Source organism: Pelodiscus sinensis, chromosome 10, assembly GCF_052426305.1.
Source record: "Pelodiscus sinensis isolate ZL-2025 chromosome 10, ASM5242630v1, whole genome shotgun sequence".
NCBI lineage: Eukaryota > Metazoa > Chordata > Testudines > Trionychidae > Pelodiscus > Pelodiscus sinensis.
Genome location: NC_143061.1, coordinates 41,010,575 through 41,037,297, shown reverse-complemented (window position 1 = coordinate 41,037,297; position 26,723 = coordinate 41,010,575). Strand labels below are relative to the sequence as shown.

At 41.4% G+C, this 26,723-nt stretch overlaps 1 protein-coding gene across 1 annotated transcript in view; it reads right to left on the bottom strand.

The window, feature by feature from the left end:
- Window positions 1-684: 684 nt before the first annotated feature.
- Window positions 685-26,723, bottom strand: part of EPHA4 (EPH receptor A4) — a 141,713-nt gene continuing 115,674 nt past the window's right edge. Inside the window, exons 9-18 of the mRNA XM_075937537.2 lie at window positions 23,485-23,543; window positions 21,035-21,148; window positions 20,635-20,820; window positions 16,395-16,456; window positions 15,683-15,892; window positions 13,081-13,230; window positions 10,405-10,598; window positions 7,819-7,974; window positions 6,682-7,534; window positions 685-3,359 (exon numbers count right to left, since the gene is read on the bottom strand). Coding sequence (XP_075793652.1) covers window positions 7,420-7,534; window positions 7,819-7,974; window positions 10,405-10,598; window positions 13,081-13,230; window positions 15,683-15,892; window positions 16,395-16,456; window positions 20,635-20,820; window positions 21,035-21,148; window positions 23,485-23,543 — 1,246 coding nt within the window. The 3' untranslated portion in view covers window positions 685-3,359; window positions 6,682-7,419. The remainder of the gene's footprint in view (window positions 3,360-6,681; window positions 7,535-7,818; window positions 7,975-10,404; window positions 10,599-13,080; window positions 13,231-15,682; window positions 15,893-16,394; window positions 16,457-20,634; window positions 20,821-21,034; window positions 21,149-23,484; window positions 23,544-26,723) is intronic.

The following is a 26,723-nucleotide window of genomic DNA, read 5'->3' as shown; positions in this document are numbered from 1 at the left end:
TGCTGAAATTAAAATTCATTGCTTCTTGTCCTATCGTCAGGAGTTAAGGAGAACAATTTTTCCTCCTTCCTCATAACAACCTTTTAGTTACTTGAAAACTGTTACGTCCCCTCTCAATCTTCTTTTCCAGACTAAACAAATCCAATTATTTCAACCTTCCCTCATGGGTTATGTTTTCTAGATCTTTAAACATTTTTGTTCTTCTTCTCTAGACTTTTTTCAATTTGTCCGTATCGTTCCTGAAATGTTGTGCCCGGAACTAGACACTATACTCCAGTTGAAGTCTAATCACTGTGGAGTAGTGAGGAATAATTACTTCTCATGTCTAGCTTACAACGCTCCCGCTAATACATCCTGCTATGATGCTTGTGTGCTTCTCCTCCCCCCGCCCGTTCATTACCACTCGCCTTCTCCAATACATTCAGTATCCAACGTTCCTTGTTCCCTCCTTTTTATCTGTTTTCCCATCCTTTACTTCACTGTCTCTTGTTACTTTCTCTCACAGCCACTTCTGCTACATGTCTTCAAGCACACACTTTTGGAGCCACTCATCCTGAAAATGTAACACCAGAGCAGAGTGTCCATTACAAGGGGATGGACTGAAAGCTTGCATGGTGCCATGGTCAATGTCCCCACACCAAATGATCAATCATACATAGTAGCAATAATTAAGAAATAGCTGTATGAAGTTTGTACAGCAACTACTTTATTATTTTCAAATGCAACTTTTGCATTGTTTGCTATTTTACAATTTTACAAACTAGGTATAAAAGACCATAAATAAATGACATAAGTTATGTGTACCTAAAATTCATGGAGGGGCGGGGGAATTACAAATTAAAACAAAATAGAAAATCTATGTCTAACCCAGAGACTGCTCAAAGTTATGAAACAAGAAATGCTGTTAGAATCTTTTTCTCGGTATGAACTAAATTATAATATGCCTCATACATTCTACCTTTGACCACAGTCCTTGCATATTCCAACATACTTGCAGTGATACAAAAAAATAAATGCACTCTCTTCATTTCTTTGATTAGTATTCAGGATATTTTTCTGGTTATGAAAATGTCACAAATGAAAAATACTGCTTTTTAGGTCCTGTTTACTAGTTAAGTACCAGCCTTTTTTTTAAATACATTTTTAAAATACACAAATCCATCACAAAATTAGTACAGCAAGAAACCTGGACAAACATCAACCAGTGGTGTGGTGAGCAGAACAATTTCGAACAAACAAAGGCTTGCCATGCTAGAGAGACCTGTTGACGATGTCTTCTGTAAGGGGGAGAAGATGGAAGCAAAGTCTGTAGTAACTTGTTCATTTTTTAAACCCACACTCTGTTTAGAACATTTGACTGCAATTTGGATGCGCTGGGTCTGCAATGCACAATTCCGCTCCCTAACTGTCCTTGATAGTGTTGATTGGTTTCTGCCTCCGGCACAACGACATGAACATCCCCACCCCGTTTCCCCCAGCTACAGAGATCTTTAATTTCTGGTTAATCAGAGCTGGCAGCGGTATTTTAATAATGAAAATAAAAGGACCAGAAGAGAAGGAAATAGAAGTAACTTTGAGACACTCCATTCAATGTGACATGCTCTTTGTATGTGGCAACAGCCATAATTTTTCTTGGGTTTTCCAATGTGTATTTGACTGATTGCTTCTCTGGTTCTAGCTTGCTGTGCTGCACCATGCTACTCAATAGACATCAGTCCTCTGCAACCAGAAAGAAAGTTGAGCACATCTATTGCTGAATTCAGAATATAGCACATGCCCCAGACTCTAGCATACAGCTCCGCTCTAAGAATAGTTTACAGTAAATAAACAGTGAATACTTCGCACTGTCAACTTTTCTAGGTAGTACAGGTAGGTTGTTTGCACTGGCCTTTAGCTCACAGAAATGACCTTTTACATTAATACATTTCAGAGGGGTAGCTGTGCTAGTCTGTTTCAGCAAAAATAACGAGGAGTCCTGCGGCACCTTAAAGATTAACACTTGGTTCCAGTCCACAAAAGCTTACGCCCAAAAAACGTATTAGTCTTTAAGTTGCCATAGGACTCGTCGTTTTCTCTCTCATTCATTAATTCACATATCCTTTGGCTATGGAGACTAGGAACATGACAAACATTTGCAACCTGTTTGTTAACTGTAATCTTAAAAGTCTCTTGCAATTTAATATCCTTAACTGTTTCTGGGAGAAAATGAAATATTGGACGGTCAGCTACAGGACACACGTTCTCACAGCTGGCACACTGAGCAGTGTGCTTCTGTGAATGCATAAGAATTGCATATATTTGTTTGCATTCAACAAGTCTTTAAAATCTTATTTTTGCAGATAAAAAAGGCTCCGTAAGAGTTCAGTTCAGGGATATCAGTGGATGGATATGAGCACTGTTGCCCATCACCTTTTCATCAAGATGGTGTTTTTTATCATGGACAGGTCTTGATAAGAATAAGTGATATTGATGGAAAGCTTTATCACCATTATGGATCTTATTATTCATCACTCCACAACTTAGATGACAGTGCCCCTGTTCTAGGCTGCAGAACCAGTTGTTAAGGTTAGTGTGACAGCTACAAAACACATTTACAGATACAGAAATTTAAACTTGTGTGTGTGTGTGTTTTCTTGCTACTGTTGCAGACATCCATCTACTGGCCTGCTTTCTTGTGTAACTCTTCAACTAGCAAACGCATGGAAGCCAATGCTCCCAAAGATGCTTTTCGGAACATTCACAGGCAGTTCTACACATGCAGTGACGCAGACACACGCAAATGCACACACACACTCATTTGGAAGAGAGAAGAAGTCCGTTCTTCATTTTAGAAAAAAAATATATATTTATATTACTGCGAGGGCACATTCTGTGTAAAATGTCACTTCAGCAATGTATTTAGGCAGCTCATGTGAACTGGGTTCTGTCGCGGCATCTGACTTGGGAGTCCAAGGTAATACCAGTCGTGCTCTGTCACTTGCATTCAAACAAGATGCACCAGTGACACGCGGGGGTGGTGGAATCAAAATGTATAAATAAAACCATAAGGAGGAAGAGGCAGGGGGAAAATCCCAGAAGTCTGAAGGGCTTTGATACAGTACATTCCTCAAAGGACAACTGGAGAACAGATATCGAACCTTACGGTCTCTGCTTTGTTTCAATGCAAAAAAGGGAAACTAAAAACCCCCACTCTTCAGGGACTGATTCTGCTTACTGAGTTGTCTGTGTTCCCCAGAATCAGTGCTTGTGAAGCAGGGCTTGTGGAATCTGGAAGGCTTCATGTCTGGTCTTTTGTTCTCCCATGGTCAATATGATCAATAGGAAAGGCTGTGAGGCCAAGGAAGCAGAATGTATTTTCCCTGAAAAAAGGAAACAAGACTACATTAGACCAAGACAAACAACTGGACAAATGCAGCTACAACAGCAGCCACTTGGATTTCCTAACAAAGTTGCCATTGCATTTTACACGAGTACTGAGGTTCTCTGCACCAATAAGCAGGTCTGGGTGTTGGCTGGTTTGCACAAGGACAACTGGCTCAACTTTTTAAATTGGGTTATTACCTGTATGTAAGTGTGAAGACAATATTCTGGCTCATTAAATTTAAATAAATAACTGAGGAAGGAAAGTGTTCATAAGGTGCAGGATTTCCAATTAACTGTGTTCTAGGTGCACTGCTCAGAAATGATACTAGTGAAATCCAAACACTCATAGTGCCTTCTGTTACACACACGGATGTCATTATGTCTTCCAGGAGCAGCAGAGTTAATTCCCACAACCGTGTGAACAATAGAGGATCTCCAAAAGGAATCGAAGGAACAATTCCCACAGAGAGATCAGCAGGGGAACAGAGATCGACACACACCAAACCCGGGCCAGTTTTGTGCGTCTGTGTGCACACATTTCAGCAGTAAGGGTACAGTGGATCAACACTGCTCTTGCTTATAGCTCTGACCCATTATGTTATTCTTCCAATCCACAGTGGCTAACAAAGGTGTATTCTGGTGAAGATTGCTTACTGTGTTGAATGGTGAATCCTAGATTTAACTTGCAGGCAACAAAACTGGGTAACATGAGTAGGCTAATGAAATTAAAAATGCTCCCAGTGGGTGTGGAAAATGACTTCTCAATAAGCCAAAGTGGGTTTTGTCTGATGGAAGGAAAGTAAGAGTCACATGTATATATGCAGAATTTCCCTAGGAGTTCAAGAACATCTAGTTGGCTATTTAGCCAGTCAATGAGCAGTACGAAGATCAATGTGTGCTCTTGTGTATGCAAATAAAAGCACTCACATGCAAAAAGAAACAAACCCCAGCCAAAAGATCCTGGACTTATCCCGTCAACATAGTGAAGAGAACTTCTTTTCTAATGCTTTTTGCTCAGAAATTTTCATTCCCCTTACAGTACAATTGACACCCTGGTGTTTCTTAATGCATAGTCCTTAGTGGAAACATCATTCATTGAAGGGAAAGAAAAAAAAAGGAAAAATGTCTAGAACAGTAAGCTATGTAGCACTGCCACTGTTCTCATTGCTTCACTTCCGATCAGTGGGATAAAGGTAACTGACATTATTTTAATGAAGAAAAACATCATTTTCCATGTAAGTTCCCTTTCTACTACCCCTTCAGCTTTATGCACACACAAAATGGATCTATCAATAGCATGAATACATGCCATGGAAGTACTTTAAATTATGTTTTTCTTCTGCTTTCCACCAGTTAAAAACATGTTCATGTTCTTGCCTACCACCCTCATTTGATCACAGTTGAAGTTACAGAAGCAACACTGAAAATTGTGCTTCTGAATGGCCTTCACAATTTTCTCATTAAAAAAATCATTAAAATCAACTGATCCTGTGCAGTTGGCATCTAGCAGCAATAGTTCTGCAAATTATCAAGAGAATTGAGTACGTTTTGCTTTTATTTAAAAGACAACCTTGACTTTTTGTAACAGATTTCTAGCAGGGGGAAGCTACAGTGTCTCTGAACTGAACAAAGGGTATTTGCTTTCAAAGTACAATTGTCAGATCACTAAAATGAATCTCCAGCGATATGGTGTCGAAAAAGGGTGGTCTAAATAGTTTATACAAAAAATCTCAAATTCCTCCCAAACAGAAAAGGTCTTATGAATAATATTGCAAAAAGGTTTTTACTAATTGTCATGACTTTACAGGTCCCAAATTTAGGATCCCACATTCTGAACAACTTGCTTTCAAAATTACCTAAGACATGTGGGAGGAGGGGGATTTAGTGGTATAAATCCAAGTTACTGTACCAATGCCAAAAAATGATGAGAATGACTTTGCTGATATGGCAAACCGATTTGTTCCACTCAAGTCAGCCATTTTAGATTCAGAATAAATGCAGTGAATTTAAACTTCAACATATCGGGCTCATTTGTTTTTTTGAAGCTGCAGGTGTAGAAGGAGATCAAAGCAGGATGATGTGAAAGAGCTCACCATTTTTAAGAATGTTACTCACAAAATACAATAGCTAAACATTGCAAATCAATGCTCAGAGGCAAAGAAGCCCTATTCTCTACACCTCCATATCAAACCACAAATGGATCTTGTACTAAATTCCCTTTACACCATTCTGTCAGTGTATTCTGTCAGTGGACAGAGGCCTTACATTGGGCATAAATTTGATATATCTGGCACTGCAAAGGGGCCTTACAAGGAAGTATGTGTGTAATTTATGCCCAACGTAAGGCCTCTGTACACTGACAGAATGGTGTAAAGTGAATTTAGTACAAAGAAAAGCCCAAATCTGTCTGGAGTGCTCTTGATCTAACCAAACTGAAACCCATGTGATCAAACAAAAATTCAGTGCAGAGATATCCTAAAGTAAAATTTTTGCCCGATGTGTTGCACTAGCTCACATGTGCAAATGGAAAATGCAAGTATAATTCCATTTCTCTCAATTCTTGGTCACATAACATCACAAATGTGACAGCAGAAACTGAATTGAAGTCTAAAAAAATGTCAGAGATCTCACTTTTACTGTTCTACCTAAGTGGGGCATATCGTCTTTCCAAAGACAGAGGGAAATCCAAGGAGTGATCCCCTGCCACTGGTACATACTGCTGTTTTTAGTTGTGAATGCCTATTTCCCTGTTTTCCTGCTCCTACAGAAAAGTCCAACAGGGTCAAGCTCTTCATGATGAGCTGTGCCCCAACACCATCTATTTCCCGTCATCTATACAGCTGCTCCCCGAGTTGCGAACAGTCGAGTTACGACCGTTTGCACTTACAACCAAAACTCCCATGGAGTGGTCGTAAGGCGGTCCCCAAGTTACGAACGTGATCCGTGCTTACGAACAGCGCGGTCGCGTGTAACTCAATGGGGTCCGAGTTACGAACAGATCGAGTTACGGCCAAGTATGGTCCATAACTCATTCGTAACTCGGGGAGAGGCTGTACACATTCCAACCCACAACTGAGCCTGCAAGCAAGACAAATGTTTGGAACAACCCAATTTCCACTGTCAGTGAAGAGTGCATGCACCTGAGTGTGATGAAGGAGGAACAGCTGAGCTCTTAGTCTGGCAGACTAGCACAGGTTTATCCAAAATAGTCGGGAACCACAATTCTACACAAGTTTTCTTCCCTGTCATATTTACAGATGACTATGTAGCTTAAAAAATCCCCACTAGGTATAGAAGGGAGGCTGTCCTTCTACTGACCTTTTCAGTATTTCAACAGTGATTGCTCCTTGAAAGGGGAAAGGGATGTGAGTCTGGAAGTTTCACAGTCAAGATTGTCAGAGCTGACTGTCAGTAAGATGTCCGCAAAAGGTTTACAGACTTACAGCTCAGTATGGCACAACAACAGCCAATAACAACCCCCCGGAAGTCCAGTTTTGTCCAGTAATCCTCAAGATGGGTCATTCCCAATCACATCCTGTAGATGGGTAAATCACTGATTCAGAGGCACTGATCAATCAAACAATATTCTCACTGAGGCTTCTGCATGGTTTCAATGACACGTTGGGTCTGCAGAAAATGTCCTTGGTTCCAGTGAACGATGCACAACCGTGGTTTATTTCACAAATAAAATACTATGGTTGTAATCCCAGGTCATGGGAGAAGGAAGAGTAATTATTTTAAGCACAGTATCTGGCAGCAAACACAGCATCAAAACTTGCATGTGATGTTATATTTATATAGATACATGTATTTTACATATTGTTGATCAACAGAAGTATATTCCAAGAAACAATTTGTTCCAGGTCTGGTTTAAATGACGGCTTGTCATTTTGGTAGCCCCTGCCCCCAGAGTTTTAGCAATCTGTACATCAAGCAATGCTGCAGATATTTATTTCAAAGGGCAAGGAGACGAAGTAAAAAAAAGTGCAGTTCTTCAATTAAAGTGCATGGATGAGGTAAACTAATTTCAAGAGTTTGAGTTTATTCAGTACTGGCTCAGACAGGAACCATTCTGCCGTGCATCTGTTGCATTTGGGTCCGCATTGCCTGGACGTTGCCCAAAATCTTGTTCTGGTGTGCAATGGTGGTAATCCCAATTCTCGTCAGATCACTAAATAAAACAAGAGAAGAAGCAGAGGGCTGAGAACTTTGTGTTAAATGCTGACGCAAAGCAATATTATGACAATCAACCACATGTAATACTGCGAAAGCAAGGCAGATGTATAGAAATGTTTAATTAAATAACTGAAGGCACTGCAGAGGCATTTCTAAGTTCCACTCTATCCAAATGAAAGGCATTCCATTCTTTTAATGAGTGTAATGATATGCAGCACAAAGCAAAAGAAGCCGATTAAATCCAGATTTACCAGTTTTTGTTATACGTTGAGTACTTACTCCTGGTTCATATGCACCACAGCCTCTAGGGTTGTATAGCCAGCAGCTGTGAAGTTATCCTTATATCGATCCATTTTAATAGCCTGAAGCCAATCCCCAACAGAAACGACAGCTGAGAATTCTGGAGAACTCGGATCCAACAGGGCAGTATTTGGTCTAGCAACAGAAAATGCACAGGCAGATATTAGCTGGTTAACAAAATAAAACTTAGGCTCTATGGTGAGCTCAGTGACTAAACTAAACAGGTGATTAGTTCAAATACAATTAGCTGGTTGCATGTAATTAGGGGAAACTGGGGCTCAAGCTCTATAAAATGTAACTAATGGCAAATGTAGCAAACAAATAAGAAAAGGCCCATTTGTCCTAAGAATGAATTTGATCTCAGGTGTCTATGGTTCCTGTCAGCTGAAAATCAAATCCTTGTGCCCTTTATCATTTCAGCCCCAGATACATGGAAGAGTTCATGGAAAACACTTTTATTGCCATGTGCTCAGAAAAGGATGAGGTCTTGGATGCTCAATATGTTCACGCTATTGTGTCTGTATCCCACATACAACAATTCAAGCACTTGTGGATCCTGCATGTGTTCACTAATTCTAGAAACATTACAGCAGTCAGAGCAGAAGATGCCTGATGGGATTAGAGCTCAAACCTCAGGGAGAAGTCAGATTAGGCATATTTCTAGCCAGGTTTGCAAGTAGGTTCAGTGTGTTCAAACAAACTCAGGACAGCAGGGAATTAATCCCCTCTTTAATCAATCCATTCCTGACCAACACGTGTGCAAGGGCTGGTGGGACTAATGGGAGCTTTGATCTTTTTTTGCTCCGTGGAACGTGCTTCTTATTTTCCTTTGCAGAGATTCTGAAATTTTTTTTAAACAAATTCAGTGCCCTTTAATAGCTCAGTTATTATTTTATATATTTTGAAAACAAGTGATTTTCATTGGGCCAGTGTAAATTACTGCCATATATCTAAACAAAGCACATGCCATCTTGATCATTTATTTTGAAATGCACAGCATCAAAGCTGAGGTGTACTGGTCTATATTGTCCAGAGGGATTGAGTTCACATTGGTAGCATTTACACGACTTTTACCATACTTTACCTGCAGTCTGTTGGGTACTTGTTCATATTATATGGAACGCATACACAATAATTTGCAATCTCTTTATATATTATCAGTCTCAGCACATAAAGGCATACACATAATATTTGTTTGGATTTCATGCTCCAAGGAAAAGAAGTCTACACATGGGATTTGGATGCAGAGAGAAGGGACACACAAGAAGCTGTAAACTATTGTAATAACTAAATGTAGTCAAAGGCATATGTTATCCGTGAGTTGGAATCAAATCAAGTTGGAGGAGATTAAACAGTTGGTATTATGACTCTCTGCTTCTTAAATTATTTAAACCACAGAGGTGGATACACACGCCAGGCTACAGCTGCAATTAGGGCAATCTGGAGGAAGTGTGGTGATAGTGGCCTCAGAGGGCTAATAACCTGTCTTTGGTAATGTAAATGGTAAGCAATAGTCACCAAGGGATCCACTCGTTTAAAAGTGAAAAACAGCTTTTTCCATTATGCTAGCCTGCCAGCGGCTGAATCAGGAACTGTCTGGTCTCTGTTATTGCTCCACTGATACAGGGAGACTCATTCCAGGCAGCACAGAGAATATATATGTTATTTCCTTTCTGCTCAGGGATCAGATCATTTTTAGGATTTTTTTCCTCCCCCCTCCTTCTCTACTAAGTTTCTTCTACCGCCAGACCCTCCCAAGTATTCATTGCAAGCAGACTAAGTTTGCTTTAAAACCAGACAAACACACTCTCACATAAAGATTCACTAGTGTTATTGGTGAAGTTCTATTGATAGATTTCAAGAGTTCTGCTGATTTGCACCACCAAAATATCTGGCCCCACAGCTCTTCACAGCTTTGAAATTTTCTTTGCAACATAATGCAGGATCAGCAGAGATATGAAACTGTCTTACTACAAAATTAAATTCAAAATTCACATAATAATTAATCCATGTCTTCAACTGTGCCCACAAGGCTTTGGCTGTAATGCTATAGCATTCATTTGCAAATCCTACCTACGGTTTATAAAACTTGATGATGTACTTTTCCCTTTAGCAAACCAGGTCACTCTGCTAGTTACACCGCACTGTGACCAGACCCCTTCAGGATCTTATGTTGCAAAAAGAGAGAGAGAGAGAGAAAGACACTCAGCATGTCTTGTTTTGTCAGGAAAATGTCACTTGATTGCACCAGATCTTTCCAAAGCCACCCTTAAATTCATGTTATAAAAATATTTGGAGCTTGTAGGGCAGAGCAATAGGTTTCCTTATTCAGTTTTTGCTTTTACCGAGCCAGGCGCGTTTGGGTCCCACAGTGCGGTTGGATGGAACATCAGCGTAGCCCCAATAGGAAACAATCTTCCCCCCGGATTAAAAAAAAGACTGTGCAGCCTAGCAAGCGCTCTGAAGCAAACCTTAATGTGAGCACAGAAGTTTAGGTGAGTTACAGCTTGCCTGTCACCTCTAATATATTTCCTCATAGATCACTATTAGGAAAGCACAGCTGACCTGGAGTTCTCGGTGCCTGTCCTCTTCAAGCTGTTGGGGTTGCGGATGAGTTTGTCCAGCATGTTGACAATCTGTCCAAATTTAGGCCTGTCGCTGCGTTCCTTCTGCCAGCAATCCAGCATCAGCTGATGGAGAGCGATGGGGCAGTCCATTGGGGGTGGCAGGCGATAGCCTTCCTCAATAGCTTTAATAACCTATCCAAAGAACAGTTAAAGAACTTCACAGATTGTAGCTGTGCTGAAACCATTCTCGGCTTATTTTAAGCATGGAACAACACCATAACAAAAAGAAACAATGTGGGAAGATAAATCCTTGCTCAAGCTACTCATTTCCTTTTGAGAATGTAGAAATTAATTAAGGTTTGAAGCCAGTGGAACTGAGCACACTTGAGAAGGTTTATGGGGGACCCAAGCATAATGGGGTGGGAAGACAATCACATTCAGTTCAACTTCTTAAGAGGGGATAAAGGTCACAAACATTTGCTGCTCACTGATGAGCCACAGAAAAAACAAATGTAGATCAGGGTCAACGTATTTCAAGGGAAACAAGTTGGGGTCTGAGTGAAGACGCTGGCCATGTAGGAGCAATGCATAGCAAGCATCCTGCAGGAATTTCAGCCAGTCTGGGCACTGCATCTCAGATTAGAGCTCTCCCCACCCCTCTCTCAGGATGCAGCCCGTTCTTCCCCTCCTCTTGAGCCAGCTGAGCTCCACGAGCAGTGCACTCTAGCACTGGGGAGGGAGAACCAGGCCCTAGTTTGGTTGCTATGCAAAGGGGAGAAGAAGTTTCCTTGCATCTTCTTCCACATAAAGAAGTGGATAGCTTGTAAAATGGTATTTAACATCCCACTTTGATTCAACCATTTTTGTGACCATATATTCAGGTTAACTCCCTCCTTCCCTCTTTATTTGCTTGTAAAACTCTTGGGAAAGGGGCCAGCCTATGTCTCATTTTCACATCAAATATTTGTTTTATTTGGTAAAAATTCTATTAGCACGGGCCCTTAGTAGTAGTATTATTAAATACTCTTCTGAAATAGCAGCCACTGTGTGTACTCCTCCCCCCTTACAATAGGATGAAGCAGTCCAGATGGTACTTGCATAATTTAAGAATGGTCATTTAGTAAAGTTGCTTTTTAATGTCCTCCTGGGGCAGCTATTCTATTATCAAGGGGATGCTTTGAATGATAAATCACAGTTACACCTTTTATGTGTTGTTTGAATCCTGTAACAAAGAATACAATTATCTGGACAATTTCAAATATACCAGGATTTAGAAAATTAACTCTTAATGGGAAGTCCCATAAATTCAACTATGTTTTTTTCAATGATCTTAAGTGAAATCAAAATATGGATTGAACTTCTAAAATCTGGGACTCTCTGGTCCGGCAACATCCGTGCTCTGGTAGGACCACAGATATTACTGGACCAGTGAATTGACTTGCCAGATTCTGAAGCGCAGACCAGGCTGGGCTGGCAGTAGGGAGCACATCCCCAGCTGGGGTTGGAGGCAGCGCGGCCAGCGGCCAAGCTCCAGCTGAGGTTGTTGAGGTGAGGAGCACAGCCCCGCCCAGGGCTGGCACTATAGGAAACACAGCCACGATCGGGGCTGGCATGGTGGAGGGGGGACATAGCCCTGGTCAGGATTGGTGGTGGCGAGCGTAGCTCCAGCTGGAGTTGGCGGCACCATGGTCGGCACTCAGGAGCGCAGTCCTGGCTGGGGCTAGTGGTGGAGAGCGCAGCCCCGGCCAGGGCTGGAGTCAGCGGGGCTGGCAGCTGGGCATGCAACCTGGACCAGTGCCGTGGAGAGCGCATCCCCCGCTAGGGCTAGAGGCACGGGGGCCGTTCCCTGTCCTGGTCTGGCACAATGTGGGTTGCAGCCCTGGTCAGGGCTGGCACAGTGGGCGGGTGGAGGCAGTTGCAGGGAGTGCACCCCGAGCCGGGACATAGCCTGTAGCTGGTAGGGAGTCTTGGCCTTCCCTTGTCCGTCAAACTTTGTGGTTCGGGACCACTCAGGTCCCGAGGATGCCAGACAAGGGAGGTTTGACCTGTATTCATATATTCTATTTCTTTTTATCATTTCTGAAATTCTTTAAATGAGCATGTATTAATATTTCAACACCACTCCTCACTCTTCTATTTCCTTTTAAACTTGTTTATATTGTTGTAGAAACTATAACACATTGCAGAAGCATAAAAGAAGATCCAATATATAAAACATAGACTTCAATTCAAGAGAACAATTAAGCACATATTTCATGTTAAACATGTGGCTAAGTTGGGACCTAAAAACTTGCTTAGGTGCCTTCCTAAATAAGGGTCCTTTTTTGGATCAGGGTTACCATGTTTTCTGGAAATCACCCAATCAGTTTCAGAAGTGTGCCTCATTTAAGTCCAAAACCCAGCACAGCTCAACTTCATACAACACTTGCAACAGATGAAAAAAATAGGTCAGTTACAGGTCACATCTGGACACAGAACACATGACTCGATGAAGCAATGATCTGACACAATATGGAAAATTTATCTGAAGGGCCTGCTCTTGCAAGGGGACACGCTTTGGGCACAAGAGTCCACCCATGCTGATCTTCTGCAACATTTGGGAACCAACATACTAGGAAAGACGAAAAATGGAAACAAAGAGGAAGGAAAAGGAAAACATCAGAAAGAAACTCACATCTTGATTGGACATATCCCAGTAAGGTCTCTCTCCATAAGACATCACTTCCCACATTACAATGCCATAGCTCCACACATCACTAGCTGAGGTAAATTTACGATAGGCAATCGCTTCCGGTGCAGTCCACCTGATAGGAATTTTGCCACCCTGTTAAAAGTGGAATAGACCAAGGTTGGTAAGCTACTGGACAGATGTTTCATGTGGATGTCTCTATTCCATATCACTAGCTTCCAAACTGCAAGACAGAACTCTATAGACAGATGCCATCCATCTGTTTTCTTTAGTCACAGGGATGCAAATAAGTAAATTGTTAAAATGTATTTTTATCAGCCCATTGCCAGATTTCTGCTTAGGGCTACACTGAGCATGGGAAAAAGCCAGGAGTTTATAAAGCATATATTAAAGGATTAGTATACAAAACAAATTAAGTACACACTGTTAGTGCAGGGGCTTGACTGTTTCCTTGCTTGCCCGTCTGACCTACTTGTCCCAGCTCCAAAAAAAGGGGGGAGGTTACAGACGTTTTTTCAGAATAGCAAAATAAAGAGAAATTCAGCTGGGAAGCTGTAACTCAGAGGTATAGTAAATCAGCTTCCAGGCTGCTATAATAAGTATAGGAACAGTTATGTATAGTATCACATAACAAGACCACTTTTATTAAAAATACACACAAATAAAAATGCTTGGGCACTTGAATGGGGCCAATGGAGTTAGGTAATGTTTTTAAAAGAACTGTATGCTGTTTATCTGATTTTGCCTTGAGTGATGCTATGCCAGAGATTTCTCCTTTTGTTTATGCTAATGCACAAGGTGTTTTTAATTGAGCTTTAAGTTTCCTGCAGTCCCATCTGGGAACATTACTGAAAGTCGAACAAAGATGCTTTATCTTCTTTGTTATAATTTATGTTGTCCAGTTTTCTTCTTTGCAGTTTTTGGAGATATTTTCTGTTCGTGACTGCTTATCCTTTGTCTCTGTTTACCTGGCTGATAGTTTATTGTCCTTTGTCTGTTGGTCAAATGTTCTGTATGGGGCAATTCCAGGCTCCATGGAAAGCAATGGGAATTTTTCCATGGACTTCAAAGGATTTTAGATAAACCTTTTGTGAAAGCACATATGCATTAGTGTGTCTTTCTTGTTTGTTACTAGTCCTTTCGGATGCTGTCACTTTCATGAGTTAGAATATTCATGGGGAACAGAATAATTCTGTTAAGATCGGACAAGTGCTTTTTTCTAAACCACTTCACTGTCCTATTTCTGACCATGAAGCAAATACCTGTCTTCTGTCAAACACAGATGTATGGACATGACTTATATGTGCTTGTTATTTTAAAAATTGTTAGTACACTCAACTCATTTTTTTAAGCTGCTTGAGTACAGTGGAGCTCATCCAAATGTTCCTGGCACTTCATTACTGATACTAAAAGAAGACAATGTACTGTAATGTAAATTACACTGATTCACTGCAGTTTACTCAGAGAAAACAAGAGTACTATATTTGCCCTCACGTAATTCAAAAGGAGGGTTTTCAATAGTTTCTGTCTTGCCCTGTATACTTATCTATACTTTTATTTGCTTGAATACAGCTTTCCAGACCTCTGTTTCAGCCTCTTTCTCTCTCACCACCCTTATTAGTGGGAAATACCAGGGTTGGCCAGCATTTACAACTACATGAGGCTATCTTTTCCCACAATGAACTGTGAATTCATTAAGGATGAGTATAGGGATTAAACCACAAAAATTGAGTAATACAGACAATCTCAGTGGTCAGGAGAACAGATGGAGAATGGCAGATATTTTAAAATGAAACAACAAGCAATTAAAAAAAAAGACTTTAAAAAATCTCTAACTTTTTTCCTGGTGCATGTTAATTTCAAAAGTGCTTGCAATGGTCAGAATACTGCTTATGAACAGCAGTGTTGGTATCATTAACATTTTACATGCAGAATACTAGGATAGCAAAATTAGTAGCACTGTGCAGTTAAAAGTCCAATGGAATTACATATCTACTCCCCATTTATTCATAATTAAATATTAATTCATATACTATCAGCAATGAATAGAAATTTTTCATAGTGTAAATAGTCTTTTGTAATTGATCAGGCATTTATGGCATAAAATGCTTAAGTGTTGGAGAAGTTTTTTAATCACAATTAGAACAGAATCCACTTTAGGGGCAGGAACAGGCTGTCCAGGTAATCAAGGCCCAGATCTTGCAAAATATAGGCACACTGCTATATATGCATGTGAGTAATACCAATAAATTCTATGGGACTATTTACATGCACAAAATTAAGCACTTCCACAAGCAGGATTAGGATCCAAAATGCTAACGCCTAATCTTAAACTCCAGTCACCAATTCCTAGCGCACTGAAGAAATCTAATGAAGACTATGGTCCAGAACCTAAGAGAGGTATATAAATGTAGCTGCGCCAAACTCAATGGATCTACAAGGATTTACACGGGCTGAGATACTGGCTTGGGGTACATTTTTATGTAATGAAACAGGGTTTCACATGTGCCTGATATTATTTTAAAACAAAACAAAAATAAAAACCAAAACCAGCTGGTAGGGAGAAAAAGGCCCTTTCATGGCTTACCCTAGTAGTATAGGCTGCTTCAGGATCATCTTCCAGAACACGGGACATGCCAAAGTCAGACACCTTGCAGACCAAGTTGCTATTGACTAGTATATTTCGGGCAGCTAGATCCCGATGAACATAGCTCATGTCAGACAGATACTTCATTCCAGAGCCAATGCCACGAAGCATTCCCACCAACTGGATTACTGTAAATCTGCCATCATTTTTCTGCAGATGGGGAAGGGTTAAAAAAAAATCACATAGCATTAAGCTAAAAGCTACATTATTGCCACAGCTGAAGCTGGCAAAGAGCACACCTCTAGATCTTCATCTTGTTTGAAATGAAATGCAATGTTATTTCCTCACCCTCCTGACTAGTGTCTATAATTCACCAGTAAAGTACAAACCTAGAGGTTTTGTCACTGCCTCCTGTGATGTATGGAATATATCCAGTTTTAATGAATCTACAGCATTGCGAGGCTTTCAAAAATGGAATAAATCAAAACTGCTCCCTATTAAACATGGATTATTTAAGAGCCTACATTTCAAATGTTACATCTACTCTGTATCCCTCCACCAGCTACTGGGAGCAGTAGAAAAAGATATCAAAAAGCATTTCCCAAGCACAAATATTTGTAGGTTTATATTCTTCTGTATCTCTCCACCAATTAGAACTCAAACAAGGAATCATGTACAACCTCTTTAGGTTTATTGTAAAACAATCACTTACCCTGAGGAAGGCATCCAAGGAACCATTCTCCATGTACTCAGTTATGATCATTACCGGTTTACCTAGAGTTTGCAGAAAGAAAAACACAATTCCTTGATGAACACCAATGCTAATGAGATAAAAATGGGCTGCACATGATTTTACTGCCAAGACACCTGTCTTGCACAATCTAATTTAATTTTTAAAGCACCACGCTTATGCTTCAGCTGTAGGGAGCTTGAAAAGAAATATTATGGGACGAGAACATTTAAGGGCTCCATCTGGAAGGTTAACGCTTTAGGGGACTTGTCGACAAGGTCTTTAACTAAAGTGGCGCAGGGTCTCCAGGGAACCTATGAATGGATAATTGCCTGGTAAAGAAGAAAAAGAGGATGGGGTGAGGTGACCAAATAGAACTTTTCAAACTTGAAAAATGGTTAGGATAAATCAAATTCTTTGCTAGAACATGCATTTTCATTAGAAGCAGACTCAGTGAGCACTTGGATCCTTTCCCTTCTTTAAAAAAAAAGAAAGCTTCAGGGGAGTGGAAAGCTGTTAGCAACTACAAGGTATTTAGAAGCAGCTTGAGATTCTGAGCATGCAAAATATCCCCTCCCCCCCCCGACTTTCTCAGTACAGAATCTGTATTTTGTATATCTTGCTATTTCTAAATGGGCCTTCTCCATTTTCCTCATAAAATAAACGATTCAGTGAGTTGTGTCAAATATGGGGTCAGACGCAGTAGCAGCTCTCATCTTTACATAGTGCAATAGGGGAAATGAACTTTAAGAGTTGTAAAAAGAAATAATGTGTTCCTGACATAAGCTGATGACTTTAAAAAAAAAGGCCTCTCTCACAATGAAAACAATAGTAATGATGAACAAATGTGCTCATATGATGCTGGTCATTCAAAACTATCTGGCTCTGATCCTGCATGTGAGAAACCCCAGTGCTTTCAATGTACTAAGCCTGCTTCATGTTCAGAATCTGTGTTTGAAGGATTGAGGCCAATCTAATTACTCCTGATGTGCAATGATAGGCATAAAGGGATTAAGTGATTGCCAACTGTTAAACAGCAAGCGCCCTGTCCAGTGAGACGCTGTGTGAATTCTACGAGGAGCTCAGCTCCCTCTGAAGTCAGAGACTTGGGAGTGCTCAGCTCCTTGCAGGATCAGACTCCATGTAAGTGGCAGTCAGGAATGGGAAGCCAGGACTCATTTCTCCTAGTTCTCAGCTCTAACCATTGGACAACATTGCTTCTTCTTTCAAAAAAAAGGGGATGGGCATTCCTGCCCCTGATAACATTTGTATACTGACAAAAACGGCTTCAAACAAGGAAATTTTACAGGCATGACAGAGAGGGTTCAACCAATCTGCGACCTAAATAGCAGACATCTTCGATATAAAGATAGAGCTGAGCTGGCAAAAACACTCAACTTTTCCTTGCTCCAGTCACCAGCGGTATCTGCTCAGAACAATCGACTATTAAAACTGGCCATCTGTGAAATATTTTAGCACTGAAAAGCTCCCATAATTATTTCTACATCAGTGCATTTTTCACTCACCAGAATGCCTCTCCTTGTAATTCTGCCAGAGGTGTGAAAAATCCACACCCCCTGAGCACTGTAGCTATGCCAACCTAGCTCCCTCCTGGACATGTAAATGCTGCTACGTGATGCAAGAATGCTTCCATCAATCTGGCTAATGTTCCCCGGGAACGTGGTGTTCCTACAGCACTGAGAAACCCCTTTCCATTGATGTGTCTGCACCATGGGGTTAACACTAGCATAACTTCAGTACCATAATTATGCCACTAAAATACCTGTTTGTGTAGACACAGCCTGCTATTCCTGATTTGCCTACCATTTCAGCCAATGCCAAAAACCCTCGGCATCATGATCACACGCCACATTTGCTCATGCAAACCAGCATGTGTGTGAAATAGTCAGGCAGCTGGATACCTACTGATCTGATTTGCATGAACAAAAGGTAAGCCTTGAGCAAAACAATTAGATGTGTGTGATCAAAAAAGCCTTGGCTGAATATTTGATTCTTCCAGGAAAAGGCTGGGATTACTCCCCCTCCTTCTCCAAGCAGGAAAATTCACCTGCCTGAGAATTCATCAATAAGAATGGAAACTGCTCTAATCCCATCTGCATATTTCCCCATTTCATTTACCCTTTGCAACTGTGACCTGGTCGTTCGACAGAACAAATACATCTAAATGAGTTTTAATTAACCTCCCTCAATCAAAATGCACTTTATCAACTTAAAAGAAAGGGAGACTCTCCTTCAGTGCATTAACACATAATTCCATTACTCAGCCGCTGCTTGAGAGCGGGGAAGAGGGAGGGGGTGAGCGAGGCTGGGGAGGGAGCAAGTTACCATCATCTAGTCAATTATGAAAGTACTTGACTAGCGGCCAATAATGCATTCATACTTCCCTGCTTCCTCTCTCCCAGCCGCCCCCCACTGCTCCCCTGCCACAATTCATCTTCCATTTTAGTTTTCAGTTTGTTAAATGCATTAATTTATCAACATGTTCAAAAAACCTACATGAGCAATTGAGATGAATGTCTTCTTAGGTAGCTCCCGTTACCAAAAAGCAACAGCTTTGAGGTGCCGGAGCTGGTTTGTAACAGAAACACTGCTTCCTGGGAGCCAGATGACAGGATGCATCCAGGTCAGCCTACCACCTCCTTCACGAAAATGTTAAATCATTTTAATTCGGTGAGAAATGCATTATGCAAATCGCACCAGTCATTTATAACTGTTACAGCTGTACTAGCTAAGGGGTTTTACAGCCTCAGTGGGATTCCAACACAAAGATCCCCCTATTGCTCCTCTCTTTTCTAGAAGTGCTATGAAAACCACTGTCTGTAGCAAACACATCACCACATACTCAGACCCCCCGACACCTTTTTTTTTTAAAAAAAGGCCACAGAACTGCAAAGTTATTTAATTATAATATTATCTTTGAATTGAAGTACTCAGGGAGGTACTGGTAAGCCATAAGCAATAGCAGTCTCAAGACTTCTTTTTCTTTGTGGAACTTGCATTTAAAAGAATACAATGACATTCTATACTAATTACATTTCCAATCACTGCTAAAAACATGCACATTCTAAGGGGGGATTCAAGGATATAAAGGAGAGACTTTCAAAGGCACAAATGGGAGAATTAGGAATCCAACTCCCATTTGGCATTCGAGAGGGACTAAGCATCTGAGATCTCCCCTAAATGAAATTATTGTCACTGATTTTTTCCACACTTTAGCTCACTTCTAATGTTAGTTCTTTAAAAGAGATGAACTCTACCACCTTGACTTTACTCAGCCACTTTATGTCAACAATCAGAGATCATCTGAATTAAACACCATGCATTCTCATTGCTGTGTGAAGGGTTGGATGCAGAAACCCCATCCACTCACAACAACTGATGCAGAGGGTTTGTTCTGCTTCCTACACTGCCCTGAAAATGAACCCCCTAAATCTAAAGAACCCTCTACTTTTAGCATTCTGCAACATGTTCTGCAACAGTGCTATGCATTGTATTTGGAGCACAGCCATGTTAAACAGTACCCTCCTCCACTATACAGTCTAAGTGGTACTTTATGAAGTCAGACCCACAGGAGTCTTGCAGGTGTATTTCAGTTCTGGCTTGGAAACAGCATCTGTTGAGCTCCATCAGATTCTTAGTGAGACAGAATTCATGGACTAAGCTAACAGGCTTTAAAGAAAATGATCGACCAGGTGTTACTGTAAATGGAAGCAAAGCTATCACAGTCATAAAACAGAGACAGCATGTAAGCAAGCCTCATACTAAAATAAAGACTACTTTATTTCAAAGACCTGCTCCTCTCAGCTATGCCTTGTACTTCAAAGCACACAGACAATATAGTTTTGGTTTGATATTTCTAAATATTTAAAATCCTTTGCTTACCATCTGCCTTTGCCTATCTTGTAACAAGCAACTCAGTCTAGCAAAGGGTTGAAAGAGTCCCTCCTAGCATGCCAAAAAAACTGCAATATTAATTCCCCCTACAAAATTGTGCACAAGCTGCCTGCAGATAGAATATCAGTTGAAACTATAAACCCATTTATAGCTGACAACAAGATTAATGACTTGTCCTGCACTGATTTCCTCCTACTAGCTATCAGTGGGTCTACTCCCATCTGTCACTTAACAGGGCAAAAAAATATACAGATTTAATTTCCTGATGGCTTCCAAATTGGCTTTGTCACAGAAATAACCTACTTACATTTGGTAACTACGCCTTCCAAATGTATAATGTTGGGGTGGTCAAATTGTCCCATGATGCTGGCTTCACTTAAAAAGTCCCTCCTCTGTTTGTCAGTGTATCCTGCTTTTAGAGTCTTGATAGCAACACAGATCTCTCTCTTCCCTGGTACTTTGAGACGCCCACTGCACACTTCACCAAATTCACCTTAAGGAAAAAGACCAAATGAACAATTAGCCATAAATATGTAACACATGACCCTCTGTAGCCAAAAAGTAATTGTTAATGATTTTCTGAAAAGTCCTGTTTTAGGAAGTTGTTATACTAACAATAGTTAGATCTCAAGGTACCTAAACATCAGCGAAAGATATGTATTACGAAAACAGGTTTCCAACATGAACACAGATGTCCCAAGACTTACCCACACCTATGACTTTTTCAATCTTTATACAGGAGGCATCGATTTCTTTGGCAAATTCCCGCACAGCTTGGTTTGGATCCTCATATGTGAAAGGATCCACATATGTTCTCACACCTGCAAGACAAAAATGCTTTATTTGATGTATCTGATCTACATGCTGCTGAGCAGAGAACATACAAAGAGCAAATCCGTAAAGGTATGCAACAGCAATGAAAGTGTCCAGTAAAGATTCACCAGGCCTGGAGAACGGAAGCAGTGCAAGTCTCTTCCCCATCCCAGAGCTGAGAGCCACATGGAGTTTGCAGCGTGCAGTTTTAAGTGATTTGGGGCTGCAGCAGGCAGGGAGCCCAGCCTGCCTTGGGGGTGCTGCTGGCTTAGGCAAGTGCCTCCCAGCCAGAGCCTGCTTCTGGCATTCCAGCCACTCCTGCACCCCAACTCCCTCCCCTGGTCGCCATCCAAATCTTCTGCACCTCCCTGCCCCAGGTTACAACTCTGTCCCAGATTCCTTACCCCCTCCAACATTCCTCTCCCAGGCCAGAATCCTCTCCTGCACACAAACACCCTCCCAAACTCTGCACCCCATTCCCCTGCCCCTAGACTCCACCCACACCCTCTGTAGTCTACACCTCCTTTTCCCCTTCTCCCAGGTCACAGCTCCCTTCCAGACTTTGCACTCCCTCCTAGTACTCCTCTCCTAGGCCAGAATCCTCTCCTACATCCATACCCCCCCCCTCCCTGCTCCTAGACTCCTATCCCCTGACCCGTCACAACCCCCTACTTTGCCCAAACTTCCTCTCAGACTTCACACTGGCTTCTGCACCCCAGTCCCTGACTCCATGCACCCTTCTGCGCCCAACCTCCATCCTAAACCCTGCACCCCCTCCACAGAAAAGTGCGGCCCTTCACCACATTCCAAAATTTTGGGGTGGCCTCCCACCAAAAATTATTGCCCACCCCTGATGTAGACAATATGGGTATGTCTAGACTACATCCTTCTGTCGCCAGAGGGATGTAAATTAGACATATCGAAATTGCTAGGGGATTTAAATATCGGGGATTTAAATTGCGGGGATTTAAATATCCTGCACTTCATTTGACTAGAAATGGCTGCTGCTTTTTACCGCACTTTGCCAGCAAAAAACGGCAGTCTAGATGGAAAGCCTTTTCCGACTGATCCTGTAATCCTCGTTGCAGGAGGCATAAGGGATCAGTCAGAAAAGGCTTTCCTTGTACATTGATCCCTGTCTAGACTGCCGTTTTTTGCCAGCAAAGTGCCGTGGCGGCAAAAAGCGGTAGCCATTTTTATTCTAAGGAAGCGCGGGATATTTAAATCCCCGCTTCATTAGCAATTTCGGCATGTCTAATTTACATCCCTCTGGCGACAGAGGGATGTAGTCTAGACATACCCTATGTTGTTTACATTAGCTGGAGGCATGATATTAACCTAAAGTCTTGCTGCCCTGGCTCCCTGCTCCCACCCATCTTGTGCCTACTCAACTCCCTACTCTGAGAGCCAAAAAGCCTTGAGTGGCTATCCCCCTTGCTCCCGGTGGAATGTGGGGAGCCAAGAATACAGTATCTGGGCTCCTATGTGGAGCTGAGAGCCCTGACTCCCAACCTCATGCTGCCCCTCTTCAGTGGTGGCAGGACCACCATGGATTGAAGGTCAGGAGTGTGGACATCAGCCACCACAGTAATTACTGTGGTGGCTGTAATTCAATCTAGCATAGGTCAACTGAAGTCTGTTGTGTAGACACGCCTGCAGAGAATAAGCTACACATTCCTGCCACTTTTGGGCCATGGAAGTTCTGAGCTCAGACCCTATGCCTAAGCCTTCAATAAAGCTGAAAACAACAGCATGTTCAGTCACTGACATTATACCTATGGTACAGTGCCGTCCAAGTGCAGATTTTTTTTCCAATCCATGTGTGGAATAAGTTTTTATGTGCACCGTGGCACAAGTGAATGTGGATCAGCAGTAGAAACAAAAAAGCCTTGCTGTGCTGCTCTGTTAATCAACAGGGTGACATCTGAATGTTTCCTGAGTGGCCACACAAGCACACCGCTTACAGAGAACACTGCTCACATTTCCTCTTAAGAACCTCTATTGGGCCCATCCTGAAGCATCCTTGACACATAATGGGAAGAAAAGCATGTCCATTATCTTCAGCCAAAAGCAGAGGTCACTCAAACTTTTGAGTGGGATGGAATAATGGGGGGGAGGGGAGGAAACAGGATGACAGCATAAAAATCTCCCCCAAAATCTTTTTTTGAAGAAAGCTTGCCATTCAAAGTTTCCCTACTACTCGGATGCTTTGTTTTGGCAGAAGAGGTTTGCAAACAGTGAAATATTCATCTCAGGAGGAATGTCATTCTTTATTTTCTGAGCATAAGAACACAGACATGCTTTGTGAACCAGATCAAAAAACCCAAGCACCACTGCCTTTTACCTTGATTCAAATGTTTCTCCTCATCTGCCTCTTGTTTAGCCTTACTGTATTTACTGCGTCTGTAGGAATGAAAAAGAGCATTACAATTCAAAATAAATCTCTTACTTAGAGATGAACTCAGAATCTTCTTGACCTGCCATGACTTGAATTGCTTTACATGCCAGGACCTATGTTTCAGGTTTGTCCTACTACAGTTGATGACCTAATTTACAACCAACAGCAATGCGTGAAGCTGCATTCCTTACACAGCTCTAGGTGTTAAGACTATCAACAAATGTACCTAGGAAACACAAAAATTCAAATTTACATCTTTGCATTACAAAAAAGAAGGAGGTTTATTTTGCAGGTACATTTATTTACAACACCAGACCTTTGTAATTCTGAGGGCAAATTTTGAAAGGGGACTCAATTAGGCCCTCCAGTTTTTTTAGCATAATTAAATGTGGGTGCAAATGCTAACGTTAGACATCTACACGATTGATTTTCAAGCACAATCAGACAGAAATCTAGATTCTAGCTTTTGTTGCCAGTTCTAATTACATAAAATTAGAGGTGGATTTTAAAAAGCAAGCCCTTCTATCTAGTGTACACATCTGCGAATAGTGATAGATGGTACAACATATCCAGTTTACACATTATTATCACAGAATCACAGAATACTAGGACTGGAAGGGACCTCGAGAGGTCATCGAATCCAATCCCCTGCACTCATGGCAGGACCAAATACTGTCTAGACCATCCCTGATAGACATTTATCTAACCTACTCTTAAATATCTCCAGAGATGGAGATTCCACAACCTCCCTGGGCAACTTATTCCAGTGTTTGACTACCCTGACAGTTAGGAACTTTTTCCTAATGTCCAACCTAAACCTCCTTTGCTGCAGTTTAAGCCCATTGCTTCTTGTTCTATCCTCAGAGGCCAAGTTTTCTCCCTCTTCCTTATGACACCTTTTTAGATACCTGAAAACTGCTATCATGTCTCCCCTCAATCTTCTCTTTTCTAAACTAAACAAACATAAGAACACAGACATGCTTTGTGAACCAGATCAAAAAACCCAAGCACCACTGCCTTTTACCTTGATTCCAATGTGTATACGTCTGCACACATACACACAGAACCATTTATACTATTCATGTCATTCATTTTAAAATAACATTTCAGTTTAGGTTTAAGCATCGACATTAGTGTGGATCTGAGAGAAATTAACATCAGAAAGCTCCGTAATCAGAAAGATTTTTATACTGAAAGCTGCCAAGTTTGGATCTGAAGTTTTCCGATATTTGGTAGTATTTGATATTAAAGGTTTGGTTTGGCCGATTATAAAGATGGGGGACAGATGAAAAACATAGACCCAGACAGAGGAACACAAAGCTTGAGGTTGTTGCTAACCAACTTCTTCATTTGCTTCCTCCGGCACACACCTCCTAATCTCTGATCTCATGACACTGACCCCTTTTGCAAAGCACTCTGAGATCTACTCATGAAAACTGCTACCCGTCGGAGCTAGGTATTGTTACATGGGATTGCATGGGATCAAGTGTTGCTCCTATTGAAATCAGTTACAAAACTTTTAACAGTCATGATTGGGATTGGCTGGGTAAAGAGACTGGGAGCCAGGGGGACCAAATTCAGGTAAGAAGCATGAGTGGGGAGACTGGTACTGGCTGAGTAAGGAGATAAGGGCAAGAAGCCAGGATGGGGAGCAAAGGCGGGGAGAGTGAGGAAATGAGTGAAACAGACCAGATGAGGCGCTTGGGGAGAGAAGACTGGAATGGCTGGGCTACTAGAACAAAGAACTGAGGGGCTGGAAGGAGCCTGGAGGAGAAACTAGGACAATATGGGCAAGGAGATGAGTATTGGAATGAGAAGCATTAGGATGGGGAGCAGGACTAGATAGGAGAGGAGAACGGGCCGGGGTTTAGGAGACAAGGGTGGCCAAAAGACAAGATGGGGAAGATTAAAGGAGATTGAGTGGAAGGATCAAGTTTGGTGAGAACAGAAAGAAGGTTTCTGTGGCTATCGCAGCACTCTCCTCTCCAGAGCCTGGGACTGGAACTCACAACACCTCTGCTGTCAACAAATACCTGTGACATGCACTGACAAAACGAATCTCATCTCCAATTAGTGTCTCTCCCTATAGAAGATGGAAACCGACTTCTGCTGGTTCTCTGGCAGCTACAGTGGAATTTCCTAACTTTTGTTTGATTGCCTTTGCAATCATAATATTCTTTTAAACATAGTTGTGTGCAGTATGCTAAATAATCTGCTAATACTATTCAGCCGAAAAAACGCCACTCCACATTCCCCTTGATCCAGGACTCTCAGCTCCCTACAATGTCCTGGGAACTGTATTCACACAGCACATGCCACAAATGCCTGTGAACTTTTTTTGCTAAGTAAATTAAAAACAAATAAAATTTCACATGTAAGAAAAACATTTTAAAAATCCCCTCTAAATCCAAATGCTGGGTGGATTGCCTGGGGACTGAGAGTTACAGTATGAAGTGAGTCAAGTCATAACCTCTCCCACCTCTAGAAATCAAGGGACCAAATTCTGGATTGCATAGGGTGAAAATCAGCACGAAATGTGACCCCATGTCTCTAAGTCTATAATAGAAACGGATTCTTAACAGAGACAGGAACACGTCAGCACTGCTATTGCTGTGCGTGCACAAATTGCTTACAGTTAAACAAACGATCACCAGGAAGCCCAAGTTGGGAAAAAAGTTATTCTGAATTTCATTTATGACCCCTCCAACCTAATTCAATTCATACTGAAATGCAGAAGTGAGAAAAGCAATGCAAATGTGTATTACATGAAAGTAAAACTGAGAATCTAAAATATCTTTTTTATCTTGCTTAAAACATTCCCTCTAAACCCTAAACAAAAACTAGCCCACAGCACTCCAGGACCTATAACAGGTAGAAGGAAACACTGGAATTACTGTTCAAACAATATAATTATAGCTTATTAGCTTTTAATAATACCTTCCAAACCAACTACCTGCTTCCACTTCTACCTTTGTCACCTGTTGACCTTTTTCTCCTTGGCTTGGGGCGGGGACATTGCTGTCTACAATTGTCCCTGGAGGAAAAAACCCCCCTGAAAGCTCATTATTCAGTCATTGAGCCATAGGGAGGAGATCTGGACATGAACTGACATCTACAGAGAGCTCACCTGAATGACAGAAGGAAACCTTTGTCCCAGGTTTGAATTCCATAATTATAGGGATTTC